A 21,057-nucleotide genomic window follows, 5' to 3' on the forward strand; every position below is an offset into this window, starting at 1 on the left:
AAATGAATGATGGTTTTTACTTTCTGTTTATTTGTGAAGACTTGTGAAGATTTTGGTGAAATAGCATCATGTCATTCTCTTTATCTCAGACAACATATACTTCAGAGGGCGTCAAAGAAAGGAGTCATGTTACATTGAGGTTTCTGGAAAAGCCCACTATATGCTCTGTGGGATTGTGAGAAAGACATTCATACTGTAACATCATCTGGGCATCCTGATACGTCTCCATCTAACGATAAAGGCAGGAATCTCTCTGTCTTTCTGCGGCTCAATTATCTTGAGAACTGGGCACAGTATGAAGTTAGAATTTGGGAGGTGTGTTGCTCAGAACCCCAGGATGTGCAGTGTTGAGTGTGGTATCCTTGTGTGTGGCAGTAAGCTCTGAGACCCACCCCGTTCGCCAGATCACAAAAGTATTTCACCTACACGGGCACTGTATAGTTGATCAAATTTACAAATAAACCAGGTCCCTTACGTCATTGTTTTTCAATACTACATTTGTAACATTTTAAATGTGGAGCAATAGAATTAAAATTAAACAACCCAAGACTCATCATTACCCTTTTCTCTGGATGATGCAGCTGCCATTCATTATTTAAACCAAACTAATGGACTCACTAATGCGATTCTGAAATAATCTCAACAATTATGTCATAAAGTGTCTGATATGATAGACATCTTCATTAAAGAGCAAGATATGTGAGTGTCCATAATGGAACATATATTTACCGGAACCATTAGCCACTACTTTGCAGGGAAATTGATACGAGTTCTGATTTACTATCTGAAGTTATTTGAAGAGGGAATATTCAGATTTTATCATTACTCTTTCTGGCTTAAAGAGATCATTAAAATGCCATCAGAAACGTTGGATATGTATACCGTATGTTTGAAACGTGTATCATCATCAGGGCTCAAAGAATGGAGACTTACCTTGCTATGCCCTCCAAATTGTCCTTCCTGAGGACACAAATAGAAAATGTTAGTTATTAAAGTTTGTTTTGCCGATTAAAACAACAAAGTCTGTTGTTCAGACAGACGGTAACAACAATATACACCTTCTGTCTGTTTTCATTCATTTATTTTTTGTGAACCAGTGTGGTCGGGATCAGGGAGACCAGAGGACATCTGTACCTCACAGATGTATAACTTGTATTGTCACGGTCTGGTTTGTTTCAGTGGAAACCAAGATCTCCAATGGATTCAGGATAAAGTTAATCATGCAAACTAAAGAATAAAACAGAACAGGAAAAAAGTAAATTGAAGAAATGATGATGATAATTTAAACTAACAAATTATAGTGTATATATATAAATCAATAATTAAATGACACTGACAACAAATACAGCATGAGCCCAACTATACAGTATCACCACAGGTTTTACAATGTGAAACGAGCAATACATTGTGCTTTAATAGATCCGTTTTATAATGGCCAGAAGCTATGGTATACATCACTTACCTGAAACAGGGAAGTGAGATTATAGTCTCATAGAATCTCCATGTGGCAATAAGGTCTTCTCTGATTGGATTGGTGGCATAATATCGCCAGGCAGACTGTACAGAAAAAAAGCAATGCTACAATTCACGGAGGCAGTGTGTAAGCGTGATTGACATAACGTGAGGTCGTATTTATTTTTTAACGTGCAAAACATTTCGGACAATTTTTTTTGACTCAGTGTGCAAAGGCCTTTAAGGTCCGCATCATTAGGGTTAGGTTGTCCTCAGTAAGATCCACGTCACTAAGGTCCGCATCATTAGCTCACCTGGATGAGTCCAGCGGCAGGATGCCTGCGCTTCTCAAAGTGCTTCTGTCTGTGCTGCTCCTGAACTTTCAAAGCTAGGCCTGAGCCTAGGATGCCCTGCAGGGATAGACAGAAGTAATTAACTAGGGAGTCAGGTGGCTGAGCGGTTATGAAATCGGGCTAGTAATCTGAAGGTTGCCAGTTCGATTCCCGGCTGTGCAAAATGACGTTGTGTCCTTGGGCAAGGCACTTCACCCTACTTGCCTCGGGGGGAATGTCCCTGTACTTACTGTAAGTCGCTCTGGATAAGAGCGTCTGCTAAATGACTAAATGTAAATGTAACTACCGATCCCATCGCTGAAAAAGACAGCATTAATCAACTGTAGATGCCCCATGGGGTGCTCGGTTTATCCACCACACATAGCCAAAGGGGAGGTACATCCACAGGGAGAAGATGTATATTCATAGACTAATCATGAAGCATTTGCCTCTTTTGAAATAAATAACCTAACTGCGTGTTGTTTCTATCAGTGATTTTAAGACTTAAGTAAGTAGTGATTTAAGTAGTAGTGTCAGTGTCATTGGTACTTAGAAGCCATAAAGATAACAATTAAATTAGAACGTAAGTTGTTCGGAACACTGTAGTAGGTCAAAAACGTTGAGATCACCCTTCACGCTGTGCTGAACCTTGCTACGCCGTCATTATAAATAATAACATGCTATTGACTAACTTGCCTTGGGAAACATCATTAAATGTTGGCTGAGCGGTGAGGGAATCGGGCTAGTAATCCGAAGGTTGCCAGTTCGATTCCCGGTCAAGCCAACTGACGTTGTGTCCTTGGGCAAGGCACTTCACCCTGCTTGCCTCGGGGGAATGTCCCTGTACTTACTGTAAGTCGCTCTGGATAAGAGCGTCTGCTAAATGTAAATGTAAAAAAAGTGTCAATGTGAAAGTAGCCAGACCAGCACAGTCAGTCCTGCGGTATACTCACCGCAGGCAGAGCGAAGAAGGATACTCCAATCAGAGCGAACGTCCCAGCTAACAGTCTCCCAGCCCACGTTTTGGGGGTTTTGTCCCCGTAGCCAATCGTAGTCAACGTGATCTACACAGAAACATGACATTCATTCGTTAATACCATGGCCTTATTTAAAATGCCTTGTGGGACGCTATGTTTTTTTTTGTAGTTCAACATGATATACAGGTCGTTATAAAACCATATATAATATAATTAAAAAAAGATTAAAAAAAGATCTGGGTCAGAATTATGCTTGCAAAGACTCAAAATTCAGTTGCAAAATTTAGGAGTTTTTATATATAACACACACAATTATAGAATCATGAAAGTTATAGATCTCCTACACTCCAAGCGTGTGTGAGTATGTAACAGACGTGGTCTTGCAAGCTCCATCAGAGGCATACGGGCCAATGTTCGCTTCCACCGGGAGTCAAACCTGCCACCTCTGACTTCCCAAGCGCCACCACTACCAACTACGCCAACGAAAAGCTAGCAATTCGTTGACGCGGGTGGCATGTTACATACTTGAGGAGTGAGTTTCACCACACACCGGCTACAAGTATATAACTACACACGTACCAGGCCCCACCAAAGAGCGTCTGCGTATGTGTCGAAGTCCTGGGGCTTGGGCTGGGCAGTGGGGTTGTCGGGGTCAGACACGTCCATGGTGACGTCGTCCTTCTCCACCAAGTACACCAGGAAGGAGGCCAGGATGAGCGACAGGAAGCCGATATACCAGGCAGTAATCAACTCCTGGAGGAACATCGGGAGGAACAACGGGAGTCAGGTGGCTGAGCGGTGAGGGAATCGGGCTAGTAATCCGAAGGTTGCCAGTTCGATTCCCGGTCATGCCAACTGACGTTGTGTCCTTGGGCAAGGCACTTCACCCTACTTGCCTCGGGGGGAATGTCCCTGTACTTACTGTAAGTCGAGCGTCTGCTAAATGTAATGTAAATGTAAATGTAATGTAAATGTAAAGTAAATGTAATGTAAATGTAACATCACAGATTACCATATACAGGTCGATACCTCCTGTGCGGTTTAATGTACAGGAGGTTTTCAACAGGCCTTCTACACACCACAGTGCTCTTTGAATATGTGTGGATCATTGATGGTTTATAAGGATCATCCTGCAATATCCAGTTTCTGTGCAGACTGCAGTATGCTACGAATATGCATAGTTGACCCTGACATTAAACAGTGACTCCAAACCTCACATAATTACATTGATATGACCTATCTAATCTTCATAATTTAGTATTCTCCACATTATGGAACACTTTGATTTGTACATAACTTAGATGAAGACTGAAGATTAAAAAAAACATGTATTTTACGTGATGAGTTTGAGTTAATGAAAGGTCTTTAAAGACCCCAAAAATTCAAACAACCACCACAACTGCAACTCTTCTCACGAACAAGCTTCTACCAGCACGCAAACAACAGCATTCCACCTGTTCCAGAAATGCACCTAGGCTGATCTGGCACGCTTCGAACACTCCAGGGCGTAAAGGGTGTCCTTAAAACAGTACAGTGAGGGTCTCTGTACCTTGCTGTGTGCGTAGATAGCAGAGCCCAGAAGTTTCCAGGTGCCCCCGCGCCGATCCATGCGAAGCATTCGCAGGATCTGCAGGAAACGCAGGCTGCGCAGGGACGTGGCCAGCACGTTGCCCTGGTTACGCACCACCACAACCGGCACAGACGCAATCAGCACGAAGATGTCTGGGAAAGAAGGAAAACAATACTTTGTAATAGGATGTGTGGTGGTGGTGTGTGTGTGTGTGTGGGGGGGGGGATTGTGAAATTCAAACCATTTATTTAGATATCTCTTTTATTTGATTCGACATTAGGTCAAATATGTCTTCTAACTGCATGCTTTACAAAAAATCTCACGTTGAAAATGACTCTACCATACTTGTATGTTTGAACCGAACAGACTCCAGTGCTCTTATAGTGTGTTCTCTGTGTGCTGTGGGTACAACCAAGAACAGAAGCTCCTGCAGCGCGGTGCACCTCTCCTACCTAAAATACACAAGGGCTTGCGGGCAAATTTTAACCGCCCCCTCCATCCTTTGTATCGACAGCAGCACCCCGCCGCCCATATCCTCAGCCCAAATTCTGCCCCGAAGATGAAGATGGTGAAGGTTTCCTGAGAAAATCAAACAGAAAAAAACGTTTATCAAAGGCTTATTTGTATATTTCATGTGATAAGGATGGATCCAACCAGCTTTCTTCACCATGTAAGTTCACACAAACAAGGAATGTACTGTGGCAGAAAGTTATTATTATTATTAGTGAGAGTGAGATATACAGAAGTAACATGATCTCTTTGTGGATGTAGGTAACTTACCAGGATGACAAGCCAGTGGGCAGAGTCCTTTTCGTGTTCTTTGAAAGTTGTTAAAATAGCCAATATCAAACACCCCAGCACAATCAGAAATCTGTAGACAAAGAAAATAAGACCTTCATGAGAAACATTTTTGTTGTTTTTGTTCTAATATGTTGTAGTAACAATGTTTATGATCCCTGTCTTTGATCATCTGTAAGTAACTGACCCAACTGACTTCATAATAACGATAGGCTTTTCTGTGTCTAGTAATATTGAAATTATTGCAATCATTCCACCGTGCCACTAGGGGGAACCCATGCACAGCAGTTTGTGATTCACAAATCTAATCGAGGAAATCCAGTAACTTTTTAAATATACATTTTAGTTGAATAACCAACATGAAGAAATTGACTTTGGATGTGCAACCAAATCTATTTACTAATGATATACATCTTGGGCGTACAGTACAGTTTTGGCACTTGTGGAGTACTGAACTTAAACAAGTCACGTACTGTATGAAATCAATACTTAATGTCTTACAGTACATAAAATCACTTCTTAAAAAACTAATTCATCATAAACAATTTGGCACGGTTAGTAGTGGTTTATTAATAGTGATTTAAGCCTCTGGGTATACAGTATGCTGAAGGCCTGTGGGTTGCTACATGGAAATCCCAAAAGGCTAGAAGTTGTCTCTGCTTGGTGCCAACTAACAGGATGTGAGCTAGAGTCAGGCCGGCAGCCAAATCCAATGGAGCCAGTAGATGCATCCATCACTTACAGGAGAAAGCCCTACAGGAATTAGTGCTCGAGTAGCCAACCAGAACAGAAATGTCTCAATAATAAGGTTATATTATATATTATATTATATAAGATTATTCTCGATAATAACTTATCTCTAACGTGTTGGCCAGCACTGTGGAGTACACAGAGAGACTTCCTGGAACATCATCTTCTGATGGGAATCCCTGCGACTTTGCTTCTCTGTAGTTTAATATAAAATTGGACGGCATTCATATTATTTTAATTGGTTCCTCCTGTACTCTATGATATATTTAACATTCTACTACTGTCCTTAGATATGCTAATTTCAATGATATTCTTAAAGTTAAACTAATCTTATGCTATATGATGCTAATCACATGTAAATCGTACTGTATCTCCCTGTGTTGTATCATTCTTGACATCATTCTCTACACTACAAATACCCTGTTAGTTGTGAGTGAGTCATATATTACATAAATGAATATGACTACGGTAATAAGTTCTCAATTCAGCTGACTAATAATTCCACAAACATGCACTGTGCCTCAAACAATATTTTAAAATTCCCAACTGGAAAAATTTGATTCTCACTTTTCAATGTTCTCTGCTGTATCGACTATTTGATAAAACATAAAATTTTATGAAATTGGCAGATTAAAAGTTTGAACATGTGAACCATGTTTGTTTTGCTGAAATGAAACTAGCGTGAAATAAGATGCGCACATGCTTCCACTGTGGCATGTCAAATTCCTCCATATCTTTAAGAATGAATTACTGCCTGTCTGTCCGCTTGAAATATACTGTTAACTTAAAGCTTAGCACGGCTGACTTTGCATGTTAAGTACAGCCCTGACTACGTCTCTCACCTCTGTACTGCAAATCCAGCAACATAAAAAAGAAAAAATGCATGTAGATTCATGGCCAACATCGGCTTAGACTAAAACTCCTCCAACCGCAAGGATCCAGACTGTCAATTATCATTCGCCCAATGTGGTTTGTACAATGCTCTCCAGCTAAGCATTTCTGCAAAGGTTACATGGTCCATATCCTTCAGTACATCCCATTCTTCAAATCTGGAGCCCGGAAAATGCACATCTCAGATACATACAGGTTTGTCAGGAGTATGGCGGCCATTTGCAATTAGCTGCAGGAAGGTTTTACAAGGATTGAAATCGTGAAAAGTATACAGTGAAATACTAATTGATAGGTCTGTGGTTTATATATAATGTCAATTATAGGTTAGACTGGAACCCATGCTGAGCTAACTGCAGACAACTGCTGTAAATTCATGGGGGATTGGAAGAGTGATATACTAAGCTAACTAAGAGAAGAAACAAATTCTGCATTCGGCAAATTCTGCACTAAATCTGACTGAAAGTCAAGGGAAGTCACCTCCAAGAACAAACTATTATATATGTTTTGCTTTAAACAGGTGACATTTAGTTGATTGCATTGAAATGGTTTTAGGGTTTAGGGTTTTTTAAGTACAAAATTATTCCAAAACATACAAAATGCTTATATTAGGGTTACAGGACAAGGACGGGAAAGGTCATTTCAGTAAGGAACTTACTGAAAACCACACAGTGAGAAAGCTGATAAATCAGTGACGTCCCCAACACTTCTGAGTGGAAAATATTCCACGAATTGTCAAGAAAATCCCATTCCTTTCCGCTCTGCTCTGGCAACTTCAAAGCCATCAGTTTCATAGTAAATTGTTGATGAACCTTTTATGATACTTTAGCTTTGCGCTCGAGACAGCTACCATTCTGCACGGAGTCCTCAGTAAAGGAATGCCTCAGAGAGTTCCGCCCTACCTAATTCTCTAATGCTCAGCACTTTTCCCCTCAAGATTCTTCAAACTAAATCATTCATGGCCTTGTTGTGTAGCCATTAGGCAGCACAGACGCCACTGGTGAGTTCTGAAGTGCAACACCATAACAGCATGAATATTTTACCAGCAGAGCACAGTCACACAGTCTACATAATTCACCTTAAAAAAACAATTAAACTGAGTTTTCCTCCCTTGACTGACTTGCTTTACAGGTCTTCTGTAAGGTTCAATTATGTGTAATTGTGTCCCCTCCGATCTGCCTATTTACAGATTACATAGCAACTACAGTCTAACTAAAGTCAACCAAAGGACACTGTTAATCCAGATAGGGCCTGTTAAGGCCATTGTTAAGTCAATACAGCAGACTAGTCCAAGATATATCTGGTGACCATGAATGGAGGTTTGCAATAAGTCAATAATTGTTCTTGCTTCAATCAGTTTGCTCAATAAGGCACAGTTGGTTTCGTCAATGTCAGTTACAGCTGTTTCCTCGATAACGAGAGGCAAGTCAAAGGAGTGGTCTATAAAACAATAGAAATCAAGAGTTTCAACAAAGACAACATTCACAGTGCTGCGGAGTTCAATACAAGCGTCATTCAGTTGAACTTGAACAACAAGTAAGCGTCAGCAATTTACATAATGGTGCAAATCAAATGACGTGGAATTAAATAGACACGACCCCCTCTTACAGCTCAATCTATGTAGAATTAAAATTCCAAGCAATTCAAAAGTAGTGCAAGTTATGCTTTGCCCCTAGTGGGCAACGGGGAGTACAGTTTATGGACAGACCTCAAATGCCCTCTCAGTTTTCCACACTTCCAGTCTGTTCTGTTATTGTCTGAAAGAGGCCGAGTTAGACACATATTGCACCCTGGATGCTACCACAGAAACGCTCCATTACCTTCGTGTTAGCACGCCAAATGAGGCATGGAATCCAATCTCTGGGGTGATTGGCAATCATGAGATTCTTACAAAAGGGACCAGCCTGTTAGTGAACTAACTGAAATCTATTTGGTATAGGAAAACGCAGTACCAATCTGGGCTTCATATTTGGTTCCTACCCTTTTGTCTGTCTTGAGCAGAGGAGTAAATCTATGGACTTATAATGTAAGAGGCATTGAGGGGGATATAGTCGCTTGATTATTATTTCCCAATTACTTCCATCAACTTGACTGAGTTTGCTATTTTACCCAGCAACAAGATAGATTGATAAAACGTGCCACAATGTTTTGAATTGATGGCATGTAGTTAGGATCTTGGTCGATTCCTATCTTGGGATGAGATGGAGGAGGAATCAGGATGTTATTCTCCAAAAAAGCACCAGCTCACCCACACACATGACCCGTATATACCTCTCTGAGCTCCACAGCTGAACAAAATCACTCCTCACTCAAATAAGTAAAAGTCTTCACTTGGCATCGCACAGGATGACACTTTTAGAATCCACAGTTTTGCACTGTGGGTGTAATCAAACAAAGGGAAAAAGGTATTCACAATAATTATAGGTTATAACAAAATACAAGATGATTACAAAGATCACCTTTAAGTCTACATGGTACTGATCATTGTAAAATAAACACTGATAAAATAACTTCCTAAGTTACCATGGTGTTCTATTGTATCTCTGTCTCTTTGGTACGACACAATGCTGGTGCAACAGCGGATGACCCAATAAACCAGCGGAGTGCTGGCAGGGTTACCATGGTTTTAGACTTGCTTGAGTTCCTCCTGTCACAATGTCTGTTGTGCCGTACTCCCCTGGGAAATAAGACAGACAGCGTAGAAAACAGGTCCCTCCTTTATACAATCATCTGGCTTAAAGAATTTAACGTGAAAGATACCTTCTTCTGTAAACGGTGGGGTCAGGTTCATATCCAGATAGTGATTTCGTAACCAGAACCATTTGTTACGATGAATGAATGGACCATTTGAGGTTCCAACAACTGAGAAGTGTTCCATGGGAAACCTCAGCGTTCTATCTGGAAGTTTTTTGTGACGTAGTAATTTTATCCCATGGTGGACATTTCTGTGTTCAGCACTGTGTTTGTTACAAAAATACTTGGCATACTAGGCTGCATTGGTGTCAGAGATGGACTACCTCCATCGCTTGAATGAGGATGGAGGCAGTAAGAAATAGGTTTTGAAAGGCAGACATATGGTAAAAATGAGCTTCATTACCTTTCCACGTCCCAGTCACGTCAATGTGCAGATTCCACAACAAGTAAAACACCACCGGGACTCACAGTTTTTTTTAACTATCAATAAACGGGTGTACGTCACACCATCATGTGACCGTATATCCGAGGTCATCTTCCTATCAGGAGAAGACAAACTCTATGTCTTGACCTGTTGGAACACAGCTCAAGGTATAACGGAAACCTGAGTTCACAGCACATGGATTTACATATCTGCCTTGCGGAGGCAGATGGCTGCATGTTCCCCTTGCGGCTATGTTGTCTCTGGGTATTCCTAACAACCAATTTACGGAGAAAGATTCAATAAACGACTGCAGACGATGCAGTTTGGACAGTTAATTTGCTCGGCAATATGCAAGCATACGGGAACAGGGCTGCACTGGCGCAGTGTAATGAGAGCACTCACAAGGACAAGACAATACATTCATCTTTATTAAACTTCCAGTAGAGACGCCGGCTGTACTAGGGCTGCCAGCTTAACACTTTCCCCTCTTTGTTACCAGGTTGCCTGCTCAACAAAATAGCAATGTGTTAAATCTGCGTGTCAATATGGGCTCTGCCTAATGACAAATATAATTGGTGGACGAGTCTTGGATTTGGGGCTTTGAAAAAGTAGCATAGAGTACTGTAAGCCTTTGAGGCTAAAATACAGATTATCACATTAAGGGGAAATAATTAAAGCCGAAGATATTACGGGTCAATCATGCCGACGCTTCTAAGGATGAAAATCCTTTTAATCCATAATCTCGGAGTATTGTGCTCAGCTGTACTGAATGTACAGTAGTGGTAAATACAGTAGAAATGTTGTGCAGTGACACATCTGCTCCTGCCCCCGTCTGACACTGCATCCTCACAGGGGGTTTCGTTATTGATGACCTGGCAGGAAGAGGAGGCGTTTTCAACTGGATGAAGTCGACACCCTGTCAGATACCCTTGTATCTCTCTAACCCTCTCGTTCACCCCCCCTCCCCCTCCCCGCCCGGTCCCTCTGGGCTCACCCCAAACCCCTTGACGCAGGTCAGATTTACAGTTGAGATGTGGAGCCACAGGACGCTACGATGGGAGTGATGGATTTCACCGTTGGCCCTCTCACTGCGGCTCCCCGCGGGGAGGGAGGGAGGGAGGGAGGGAGGAGGGAGGGAGGGAGGGAGGGAGGGAGGGAGGGAGGGAGGGAGGGAGGGAGGGAGGGAGGGAGGGAGGGAGGGAGGGAGGGAGGAGGGAGGGAAGGAGGGAGGGAGGGAGGGAGGGAGGGAGGGAGGGAAGGAGGGAGGGATAATGTGGCTCTGATTAGATATGCTGATCATGCAGAACGCAGCATCAGACAAGAACATCCAAACCTCCTCTAACGCTGTCTAGCAGTGGGGTCTCCCCCGTGGCAGCTGATGGCTCTATAGAAACATTACAGGGTCATCCTGGAGAGGGCGGCCATTTTACATTGTTGTTTATCCCCGCATTTGTGTTGAAAGGAAGTGTGATCGAATCATTCTGGGCACAACGGAACAACTAGCCTAAGTTTTAATAGACACACCTATTTACATGACTGGTTGTTATCAAGCCCTGCAGATAAGGATAGTGTGCCCTGAGAACCAGGGTTGAAGACCAGAGACATTAATATTTACAGCACCAAATGATCAATATTGTATCAAATATCCATATATATCCTTTAATTTATATCTATTTATCCATGAAAAACTATAAATTGTAGATACGTTCACAGGCAAAGTTCCACCCCAAGAACAGCCAATGAAAAAAAAACGCATCACTGGTTAAGGCCATCTTCTAATCAGACTGACTTTAACATTGGTACCACAAAGTTATCTCTGGCCACAGTGCCCCATGGGAACAAGCCAGGGAGGATAACTCTGGGACCGCAGAGATTGATTTCCCCTTCCGTCTGTAATCTTCTCTTCTCTGTTCAATAGGGAATTCCTATAGAGTGAAGTGCTGTAGGGGTTTGGGGCTACAGACTCCTTCAAAACACATTTCTAAACGTTTTCTATCTACAATACTTCACCATATCACTATCTTTAACACAGAAAATGAGTAATTATTAATTATTCTTATTCAGTGTATTTTTGTATGTCTCTGCGGAACTTCAGAATTAAAACCTGTAGATTGCTACAAAACAAGTAGGCTGCAACGTTAGACACCCCCTTCCCGCCAATTCAGAAAATCACAGAAACAGACCATAAATCCAGTTAATGTTTTCGTGTAAATCACTCGGATGAAATGGGATCGTGTAAAGTTTTTACCTATCGTCATGACTACCCTGGCATTGCAGTTCATTTTGCTGACGATACGAGGCGGCAGCCAATGAAATGGGAGCCGCACACGCAGATCAGTCACCCTCGCAGTTTCCTGTCTCATATCGAACTGCGACTGCACCGAGACGTAACTCCAGGCTAGTTTGGTTTTTCAGGTGATGTTTATGTCGAAGTGGATTTACCTGATTTGAAAGCGGATTAACGGGCGTCTAATCTTAAAAGACAGATTAAAGTTGTTTCTGAAAGTACCCTGGTACAGATATAATAAACATGATATGGTGAATGCCTTTACTTAGAAATTACACTCAACATTGCTCTTGGGGTAATCCCGATGTAGATAATCACAGTCAATCAACGCATTATTTAAATTTCTCATACAAAAACACCAGATACCTATGTAGCTAGTGAGGATCAGGCACCTCCATCTTCATATTAAGACATGGAAAAAAATCCACCCAAATTTGACAAAAATGAAATCGGACGCACTCCAGTGACCTCATATTTCGGAGTGGGAAATCAAATGTCGTATCCTGGGTGTTAATTAGAGCACATTTCCTCTGTGTATAATTAGGGTCATTCCACAGGAAATTAGTTTCAGTAATGGTTCTTCAACCTTCCATTCTTGGAAATAGCCGGGAGACACGGTGGCAGTTGGAAATATACCTGACCAATGTAGCTGCCAGAATCAGACTTCAATGAAGTCAAATTGGGAGTCAGATGGCTGAGCGGTGAGGGAGTCGGGATAGTAATCTGAAGGTTGCCAGTTCGATTCCCAGCCGTGCAAAATGACGTTGTGTCCTTGGGCAAGGCACTTCACCCTACTTGCTTCGGGGGGAATGTCCCTGTACTTACTGTAAGTCGCTCTGGATAAGAGCGTCTGCTAAATGACTAAATGTAAATGTAAATTGTTTCTGAATAGATGTGAAGCCCAGCATTGAGAGCCCTGGTTACTGTGAATAAGAAACAATTGGGCTGGATTTACCCTTTCCCAAGGGCAGACCTTACTCATCAATCAACGCAATTCTTATGACATGGGAACCCAATCATCAGTCAACAGAGACGAGCTGTCATTTTCACTGCCTGTTTGGAGTTATTAAGGGGGAAATGGCAGGATGGCAAACCCCCCCCCACCATTAGAGTAGATCAAGCTCAGTTCTGTTGTTTTTAACGGTAGGCTGTTTGTTTTTAATGACTTATCTGAGGAAATGTACTCATCGACCCAATTTCATAACGATTAATCATTACCATCCCCCTCGGCACTAGAAGGAATGGTAATACTGACTTAGATGTCTTAGATGCGCTTAGTGGTTAATAATAGGCCTTTAAACAACATTTTCAACATTCCATTAGAAAAATTCAACCCGTTTCACATTTTAAACAGTTTGATTATGAACTCAAGATACTAATGAGTTTCACATTGTTTCAGGCGAGTCACCGATGACCAACTGATACTGTATGAGCGTGACCGGTAACAGCCCTGTTTAGGCCTGTTCTGTCAGGTGTCAGCGTCTCCATCACAGGCTGTAATCTGTCACCTGACAGCCCTCGATACCAAGGAGAGGTGCAAGCAATCAGTGTCACACACTGACCAGACTGTGTTCATTAGGTAGAGTTCGCCTCGACAACACTCTCTCTGACACGGTCAAGTCTGAGAGGGAGAGGAGCTCGCTTGTTTTGTTGGAGTGGGGAAGTAGGGCTGTAGAGGGTAGTGTTTGAGAAAAACAGAAGGGGGAATGGCCAACGTCGCTGGTTGGTTACTGAAACGTTCTGGATCATTCTATCAAGCAGTCATGGATAACAGTGGCAAGGGCCTGAAAATGATAGTTGTGGATTGATTGCGAAAATGTTATGGAGCGAAGTGAGCATGTTGTGCATTCTAAAGCCATTCAATCAGGATTTCCTTTGAGGGAATGGGGCTGCAGTAATGACATAATATGTTAAACTGCCATGTACATACAGTCTCGTTGGATTACAAGATCTGAGTCTTTACCAGCTTAATATCACGGTGTGTGATTTTCTATTAAGTCATCTTTGATTCCATTAAATCAGCATTAAGTGGAAGAGAATAATATAGGACCAAAATGATCAAATTCAGAAAATCTGTACAGTTGTACATTTAATCCGTTAAACTCAGTATACAAATAAATGTTTCCAACCTCGTACACGCTACACTTTTCATCTAGCGCCCAACACAAAAACATTCCATTGCCCTTTTCTGTTTGAGGATGTCTATTCAATTCACTTTGGTTGAAAGAAAATGTCATGCTAGCTAATTGTGTTAGATGAGCAATACAAACAAACAGGAAAAGGCAGCCACAAATAGAGCAGGGGAGAGTTCTAACCTTTCAACAAAAACAGATGGGATAAAATCTATCTCTACTACTAGACTGTTTCCAGGGTGTTTTTACTGTATGCCATCGAAAGATTGACTTGTGTTCATCTCTTCTTGTCATAAAATCTTTTTCTTAAACGAAGTTACCCAATGCAGTTTCAGAAATGTGCACAAACATGTATTAACTATAAATCTAGGTTCATAACACATTGGGGAAACAACTGGAACACAGTTATAAAAGATCAATAATCGCTTTTAGATATTCTTTAAGGGGACCAGTGTTTGGCTCACTATTCTAACCCCATATCATTCTGTTAAATGTATTTGCTTTACTTTATGCTTCATTGTTTCACGCATATAATTCCTAAAAGTCCTAAAAGTCCTAAAGATGCCTGATTTCTACTAATAATTTCAATCTACACAGGATTTTACCATGCAGGGATACAAAGAAGCATAGATCAACACTGGTTCTCATGGCCAAAGTCCATGTCATTGTACTGGAAATCACTGCGGCTTCACCTTGGCTTGATGGAATGGGTGACTGTCTGGTGCAGTCATTAATCATGGCCAACTGTACACAGAACACAGTTCAGGTGGAGTACAGTCCTGTACTGTAACTCTACGGGGCTGCATTTCCAGGGCCAAAGGAAGAATGTTCCAGTTGCTTTCCCAGGAGGGAACCCTGTCATGCACACGCAAGAACATCCTCCGTCATCCCGGTGGAAACCACGTCGGCTCAGGAGAACACCCTCGGCCTCTCCGAGTTCGCTCCATCGCCATGACAACGGAGGTCACTTGTGTCAGATCGCCACACCCCGACGCACGTGCGTGTGATGTTTCGTGACGGGGTTTGACTGATGCACGTGTCGTGGGACACGATTTGAAGTGACTTCCAAAACAGTTAGCTTGGTCACTGCCCGACACCAAGCTAGAGACAGCCTCCATCTTGATTTACGCAGGACATATCATGTCACAACATTTGCAACTCATATCTCATGTTGTTATGTTTAACATTCCAGGTTTCCAGAATAACAACATGCTAATGTTTTTGTGTTCGCAAATGTTCTCCCATCGGTCACCATGACGACACCTGCTTGCTCACGCTCACCAGTCACAACTGTTTCCATAGCAATGCACCCGACAGATGTGGCCGGTCCAATGAAGGAGCTGAGTTTGAAGGCTCTTCAGAGCGCTCTCAGGGCTCCCCTGTCACCGGGTCGCCCTGCTGGAAGCGCATCTCCGTTAGGGGGAAACTGCACATGCGGAGCCTACAGTACCGTGTGTCCCAGGCTCACGCACGCCATCTCAGACTGCGGAAGCAGGGCTGTCAGCATCTGGGCTCGGAGGTTACGGAGTGGAGCTCCATGGGAAGGAGGTGCTGAGGAGGACTCTCCCTTCTGGCTCTGTCTGGAGAGCTGTCTGCCGGGGATTAAGAGACTCTGATCATGACGGCACCCAGATGCTGCCGCCACAAAGACCCATTTATAATTAGGGGGGGGGGCGAGAGACAGAAGATGGGAGAGGAGAGAAAGAGAGGAGAGAGGTAGATCGAGAGAGAGGTAGATCGAGAGAGAGGTAGATCGAGAGAGAGGTAGATAGAGAGAGAGGCAGATCGAGAGAGAGGTAGATAGAAAAAAGACGGTGGCTCTCTCTGCCTCCCTCCCTCTAACACTCTCCTACAAGCCTCTCCTGTACAGGCAAATCATTCTATTACAAACCATTTTTCACTGAAGTGAATAGAGATGTACCAGTAGATTCGGATTATGTCCGTTTAAATAGTCTTGTTAAAGAATTACATGATTCATTGCATCATTCGTACTTCATCAAAAGTACTTCCTAATTGACAACCCAATGACAAAGCGAACAGGACAGATTGTAGATGATACATATTCATACTTCTACACAAATAAATCAGATTATTCCTGCCTCTGCAAGACCCAGGGACACTAGAAAGCCTCTGCCACAAATTCAGATTTATGAGTCGACATGCGGTCTGTGAAGAAGCTATTTCTGCCGCTTTTAACAGTTTATTTCCCATGATAACCACACACATATATCACGCCGGCCAAGTTGCGAGCGCGTGTGTGAGTGTGCGTGGGAGGGCTGTAGGGATTCACTCGTGGTTGGATGAATATGTTGGAGGAAAAATGCCGGTGTGTCTTCCTCACAGGATCTCTGCGACGAACAGTGATAGAGTCTAAGTGGAAGCTGTGAATTCCTTCTGTCACTTGAGTCTAGTCAGATTTTTTGTTTGTTTGAATACAGAGACTCTAGATGAAAGACGTTTATTAAAGAGACGCCGCTTTCATAATTTGGTTTGTATAACACTCCTCAAGCTAAATACTTTCATGCAAGGCTAAAACTGTCACAATGTTTGTCCCTGGCGCCGAAGAAATGAAAGATTCTGAAATTAAACTTCCATTACTCCACTGAACATATATTTCACTCAACATTGCCTTCTTTTTGCTCTCTACAAGTATCAATATCAATCCCAAGTCTGATATAAACCTCTCAGAAACCTTGGGAGTTGACCCAAAGGTTCCCTTACATCAGTGCAAGCCCAATCGATGGTCATCTCACAGGCCGTAATGAAAGCATCGATATCAATAACACTATTACAAGCCACAGCCGTATTTCCTAATGGCCTCCTCCAGTCATTTTTTTTTCTAAATGATTTCCGAGGCCGGTTCTGCTGTCTCTAGGGCGAGGCAGCTGGTAGAACGGCCAAATTGCCAAACCATCCATCAGTAAAAGTGTTAGCCAGCGTAGCCCGTGGGCACACCCAATGTTGGTTGATTTGGCCCTGTGATGGAGGTGACACGGATGGCTTTTAACTCCATCTGTAGTCTTTGGGCTCAGTGGAAGTGGAGGAAAGAGCTAGACTTGGTAGTCGTTCAGTGGAGTAAATTGCCGAGCCTTAGACATCAGAGGATGACTGACATAAACCGCCCGAAGCTGCCACCAAAGCAAATAGTTTCCCCACAATCCTTGACACCTCATTTTCTCCCTAATTTCTGATCTAACTCGGCCAGCCCAATAGTCGGTTGGTACTTGGTATCAACCACTTTGGCCTTGAGTCCTTAGTAACCGTGGCCTGTTTGTCCAAATCACACACATGCCTGACATTCAAAGCCTGTGGCCCCGTCGGCAACTTATTTTTATTCCACTTAGTACTGCTAGTTTATGTACCCTTAGTATAGTTAGTCCACATATTTAAATTTTAGGTATATGTTTATTGTATGCACCTTCCTGCCAAAGCAAATTCCTTGTCTGTGCAAACTTTCATGGCGAATAAATCCCTTTCTGATTCTGATTCTGATGTCTTAATATAACCTCTGCTTAGAATCACCTCAGGGTAGCTTTTTCCACATCACCTGGTATCCCACACGCAGGAAGATTAATTTCACTAATTGCCTCCCGGGAGATACATTGCATGGTTGTTTACTTTCTATTTCACTATACTAACGCAACTGCATGAGAACAGGCTACAGTATATGGTTACAGTATCGATGACTACAGGTGTTCTACAATAGGCAGTGTGCCATTAGTTGGTTGATAACAGTCTGTGCAAGTGTGTGTGTGTGTGTGTGTGTGTGTGTGTATGGGTGAAAGCCTGTGTGTGTTTGTAGGTATGTATGTACTATGTTATTTATATTTTAACAGCAGATACTGTGTGTCCAAGATTAATTTCCTTCGGCACAATAAAGTTGATCTCATCTTAAGTGTGTATTCACACACTGCAAAGTGTATCTAAGAACATAAGTTACATCAGCATTAAATCTCTCATAACCAGTCGCTACAATAAACATGACTACAAAAAAGAGATGCTAAAATGCTAATGTGTTGCCAAAATGCATTCAAATAACTACAAGGAACAATCACATCTGCCGCTGTTTATACATCGACTCTGCAAACTTTTACGAAGGTCAAGGTTGACGCCAATCTTCTCAATGTAAGTTTTTCAAGTGGCCAATTACTCGTTTGAAGTCAATGCCATCGTGACTGTTAACTCGTTTCTTTGGCTGGCTGTTGCCACATCAACTATTAGAGAATTTGGTCGTTAACCCTACTAGCCATTCATCGCTTAGCCAATTAAACCTCTTGTCTGTCCTAAGGGCCTACTGTCTCTCATAAAAGGGGCCGTAGATGAATCAATGGAGTAAAAAGCTGCTTTAACGGAGGGACTTTAAATGGCAATCAGCACAACCTTCCTGCTAGGGCCATTGAATAGGGTTTGTAGAGAGTGATTTCAGGGACATGGAATTACAGTATCTTACTTCTGCTGCACTGAAAGTGACTGGTTTCTGTCTATACAAGGACTCATGAGGCACAATAAGACATGATAAGCAGCATTACTGGGATTGAATCCAAAGTTATGCTAGCGGACTGATTTTAAATTGCTTGGAGATATCTTGCAATTTGACTATCGATTGTCTGCTTCAGCCTCAAACACCCTTGTCAATAACTCGTCTGTGAATGTTAAGGCTAAGGGCTTCGGAATGACACACGCGGTCTGGAAAAAGCAGAACTGTTCAAAGATAGTTTCGAACACGGAGGTTCATAGTGAAGCTCCTGTGTTTTGATGGCCTTTCGTAAACCATTACCACTAAAAGTCTACACACAGTGGGCATTTAAATGATGCCACAAGGGCATCGTAGATAAATATTGATGAGAAAGAAATGAGTGAGTGTGCAGGAAGAGAGGGATGCAGGAGCACCTCAAGTGCATACGTTGATGATAAGAGTATCTGCACTTCATTGTAAATGCAAACACGATCCCTATGACACGTGGAGGTTCTCCAGCAACCACAGTGTAGGGCATGTGAAATATTTACAATTCTCAAGTCTGGTGTCGTATAGTAGCCACAAAGTCCACAAAGACTTTGTCCATCTGTGCCAGTATATTTCATCTGACCTTAGAAGACCCACTGCCCCCCGCGTCCCCCAGTCCCAAGGCCTGCTGGCAGGGGGCGGTGGTTGGCATAGTCTGGTGGTGCAGCCTATTCATCAACACAGCTCTGGGAACAGATGGATTCTGTAGTACAGTTTGTATCCCGGGGGTCTGGAAGGATACTATCTCTATGTTTTAGAAACTAGGGGGTGGGAAGGGGGGGGGGGGGGGGTTGGCAAACTCTGTGAGCTATCGCCTGATGTAAGGCCATCAAATATGACCCAGCCCCGTTAACGGCGTGATCTTGACAGCGCATCGAGAGAGCAAGTGGAGGTGTGATTGGTCACCGCTACAAAAACTGAAGTCGAGAGCCTCTTGCAGAGACACTAGTCTGGGTGTCAGACATGCGGCTTTAGCTTCACTTAGAAACAGCTACGAAAATGGTTTCAAATACTGATGTAACGTATGACTAACATTCGATTGTGATTTTTTTCACTGCCTTTTCTTTTTTAAAGGTCATTATTTCCTGGTCAATATATCTTTAATTACATTTAGCAGACGCTCTTATCCAGAGAGACTTACAGTAAGTACAGGGACATTCCCCCGAGGCAAGTAGGGTGAAGTGCCTTGCCCAAGGACACAACGTAATTGTTTCACGGCCAGGAATCGAACCAGCAACCTTCTGATTACTAGCCCAATTCTCTAACCGCTCAGCCACCTGACTAATTAATAACTTTCATAATTTAATGCATACAAGAAGATGGTTTTAGTTATCCCGACATACTTACTGTCCAGTATCTGTTCATGATGCTTCTCATCTGATATCATGCGAGTTGGTTTAAATTATAATTTTATTGTTTAAGTGCCACAAATGCAAGCAGTACCCAGTGGAGTGACTTGCTACAAATTACAGCATGTGATATCTACATGCAGATCAGGTTTAAGAGATTCACAGCATCATCCATCTATGTTCTCCATTGTGTATTAATACATATTAATGCAATGTGCTGATTATGCCTCTGACCTTGTATTGAATGGAATCCATTTACTCTTAGGCCTGTGAGAGATGTGTTCATTATTCAGCATGCTACAATGAAAATGTAGCACCATTCTTTAAAAAAATAGTTTATTTATGCAATATACGGTATTTTTTGAAACTCAGCACGTGCTCCCATGGTGATCTTCTAATATGCATTATAATATTCCAACGTAATTGTTATTCAAACTACTTTTTTCTTCATTCTTTTTTTTTATGATTTCCTAACCACTGTACAAATTTGGCATATATGTTAAAAAATGCCAATTATTTTCAAAGATTTATCATAGATTGTTTCTAGTTCTCTCTATTTCTTTTCTCAACATAAAAAATGTGAGGAAAGATGCTTATGAAGATAGTACCAGCTCTGACATCACATCTCACAGCATGACCAAACTACTATAAAGGGATGCATTGTCCACTGACTATATAGGGGTTGCTGGTGGGAGATGGAAAATGAGCAGCAGAACACATTCATTAACTGTAACAAGATGAAAATAGCTAATAAATAGCTGCAGGACAAACCTAGACTTTGCATATTTTGGGTCAAGTTCAGGATCACTTTTGTTGGCAAGACATGGCTACTCAAGTTGGTTGAACAACTGGGTCATCCAATTATATAACTTTATTCCAAGCTGAAACTTTGATTGAGAA

The 21,057-nt window shown here is 42.2% G+C and overlaps 1 protein-coding gene across 1 annotated transcript in view; it reads right to left on the reverse strand.

The window, feature by feature from the left end:
* The window catches only part of kcnq3 (potassium voltage-gated channel, KQT-like subfamily, member 3), a 50,208-nt gene that overhangs the window by 5,912 nt on the left and 23,239 nt on the right, over positions 1-21,057 (reverse strand). The window contains exons 2-9 of the mRNA XM_067252904.1: positions 5,112-5,202; positions 4,784-4,910; positions 4,311-4,483; positions 3,341-3,514; positions 2,738-2,848; positions 1,767-1,862; positions 1,463-1,557; positions 934-960 (exon numbers count right to left, since the gene is read on the reverse strand). Coding sequence (XP_067109005.1) covers positions 934-960; positions 1,463-1,557; positions 1,767-1,862; positions 2,738-2,848; positions 3,341-3,514; positions 4,311-4,483; positions 4,784-4,910; positions 5,112-5,202 — 894 coding nt within the window. The remainder of the gene's footprint in view (positions 1-933; positions 961-1,462; positions 1,558-1,766; positions 1,863-2,737; positions 2,849-3,340; positions 3,515-4,310; positions 4,484-4,783; positions 4,911-5,111; positions 5,203-21,057) is intronic.

Source organism: Osmerus mordax, chromosome 16 (assembly GCF_038355195.1).
Source record: "Osmerus mordax isolate fOsmMor3 chromosome 16, fOsmMor3.pri, whole genome shotgun sequence".
NCBI lineage: Eukaryota > Metazoa > Chordata > Actinopteri > Osmeriformes > Osmeridae > Osmerus > Osmerus mordax.